Raw genomic sequence first — 1,811 nt, 5'->3', positions numbered from 1 at the left:
CGCTTCGTATTGAGCGAAGCGAAAACCGGGCGTCCTGATTTAAGCCAACGCTTCCGATTCGAAGCTCGCGCCAACCGAGCGCTCTGATTGGACAGGGATTTTTTGTTAATAACTCCTCAACCACACCTCGGACAACTTTTCCGCTAAGGAAAATGTTGTTCAAAATTACGTCAAGAATCTCTCATTTCAATATCTTACACTAGTTTTGGGACACCTTGTATTTTTTATAGATGCCGAAGGAGTGAAGGAAATTATCAGCAACAACTATGTGCTTAACAAAGTGATCTTCCACGGGTTTAGCGGTTTAGGATTTATTTTAGGAATCGCTTTACTGTTCTTTTCGCCACTGGAGAACGGATTGCCTATCAGGGCACGATACCCGTTCAATACGACGATACCACCTTGGCAGCAGATCGCTTTCGGAGTGGAAACCTGCACCGTTTTAGGTGGCCTGTTGAGCATAGTCGCCATGGACAGTCTAACTACACTAAAATGCAGTCTAATCACTACATTGTTTAACGTTCTAAACGCTAATTTCGAGAACTGTACAAGCAGAAACGAGAATGTAAGAGTATCTCATCGAATCTCTGATATTCAATTCTACAATCTTTGTTTTTGTATCAGACAGATAAATTTTGTGAAGGGTACGAGAGAAAATTGAATAACAAGTTCCATCGTCGTTACAAGACGTGCATCCAATTTCATCAGAGATTAGTGTCTATGACCAACGATTACAACAGGATCTATAGCTCGAGTATGTTCGTTCAGATGTTGTCGAGCACCTCGATGATTTGCCTGACCGGTTTCCAGGCTGTGGTGGTAAGCGGTGATACGATGATCGAAGCCATTAGTTAGATCGTGATCAATTTCCACGGGTAAATAGGTCGGAGGGCAAAGCTCGGATATTTTCAAGTTCGGTGTCTACCTAAGCGCCGCGGTGTCTCAGCTCTTCTATGCTTGTTGGATCGGGAACGAATTGAGTTACGCGGTAAGATGAATTAATTAATGAATTACGAGTTTTACGTATTTTAATTAAACAATTCTCCAGAGTACAGTGGTGGACAGAAGCTTGTGGCTCTCGGATTGGCATTATGAAAATTTACAAAGTATTTTACAAACATTCACGCTGTCGATGACATTTAGTAGACAGCCGTTGGTTCTAAAGGCTGGCGTGTTCTACGTGTTATCTTTGCAAACTTTTATCGTGGTACGTAGAAAATTGTGATTACTCTATATAAAAAATACGAATGACGATATGTATTGCAGATCATAAAGAGGTCTTATTCAGCCTTCACGTTATTGAACAACATGGATGTATAAAACTTGTATAATTACTGTCTTAAATATTTCAATTATTATATGAATGTAAGAAATACTAAAACAAATGTTGATCAAAACTGCGTTTATTGACAATCTGAATAGTAGTCCTAACTGACCGAAGTGAAAGCGCATCTGCAGATGCTGTTTTTTTCATCCACTTGAGCATCCCTGGTAATCCTGGATTGGCTAATTATTAATTAAAGTCACGTACCTAACGAATTTTCAAATTTTCTCGAAAATGACGCCCCATATTAAAGGGCTTATAATATAAATTCCTTATTTACGACTAGATTTTATGTGAGGAATCATCCCCTTGGTTGTACTACGATTTCGCAAACACCCTGTATACAACTGATTAACATAATAGCTTTGTGAACATAGAATTAATTTTTTTATCTCGATTTATAAATAATCCAACAAATAAAATTTCAAAATACATTGTGAATTTTATACATATTTTACATATTTCCATCCCCTTTTATTAGGAAAAT

The 1,811-nt window shown here is 38.0% G+C and overlaps 1 protein-coding gene across 1 annotated transcript; it reads left to right on the top strand.

Moving 5' to 3' along the window:
* Positions 1 to 230: 230 nt before the first annotated feature.
* On the top strand, positions 231 to 1,441 carry LOC108631758 (putative odorant receptor 85d; the record flags this gene model as incomplete). The annotated part of the gene is made up of 5 exons (XM_018035917.2): positions 231 to 565; positions 625 to 819; positions 884 to 988; positions 1,049 to 1,207; positions 1,267 to 1,441. Coding segments are annotated over 5 exons (848 nt in total), but the record flags the coding sequence as incomplete, so codon positions are not given.
* Positions 1,442 to 1,811: the final 370 nt, after the last annotated feature.

The sequence above is a fragment of the Ceratina calcarata genome, unplaced genomic scaffold (genome assembly GCF_001652005.2).
Source record: "Ceratina calcarata isolate Rehan_Ccalc_2016 unplaced genomic scaffold, ASM165200v1 scaffold938, whole genome shotgun sequence".
NCBI classification, from domain to species: Eukaryota; Metazoa; Arthropoda; class Insecta; order Hymenoptera; family Apidae; genus Ceratina; species Ceratina calcarata.
Note: the sequence above shows the minus strand (reverse complement) of the source record. Positions and strands in the feature narration are given on the sequence as shown.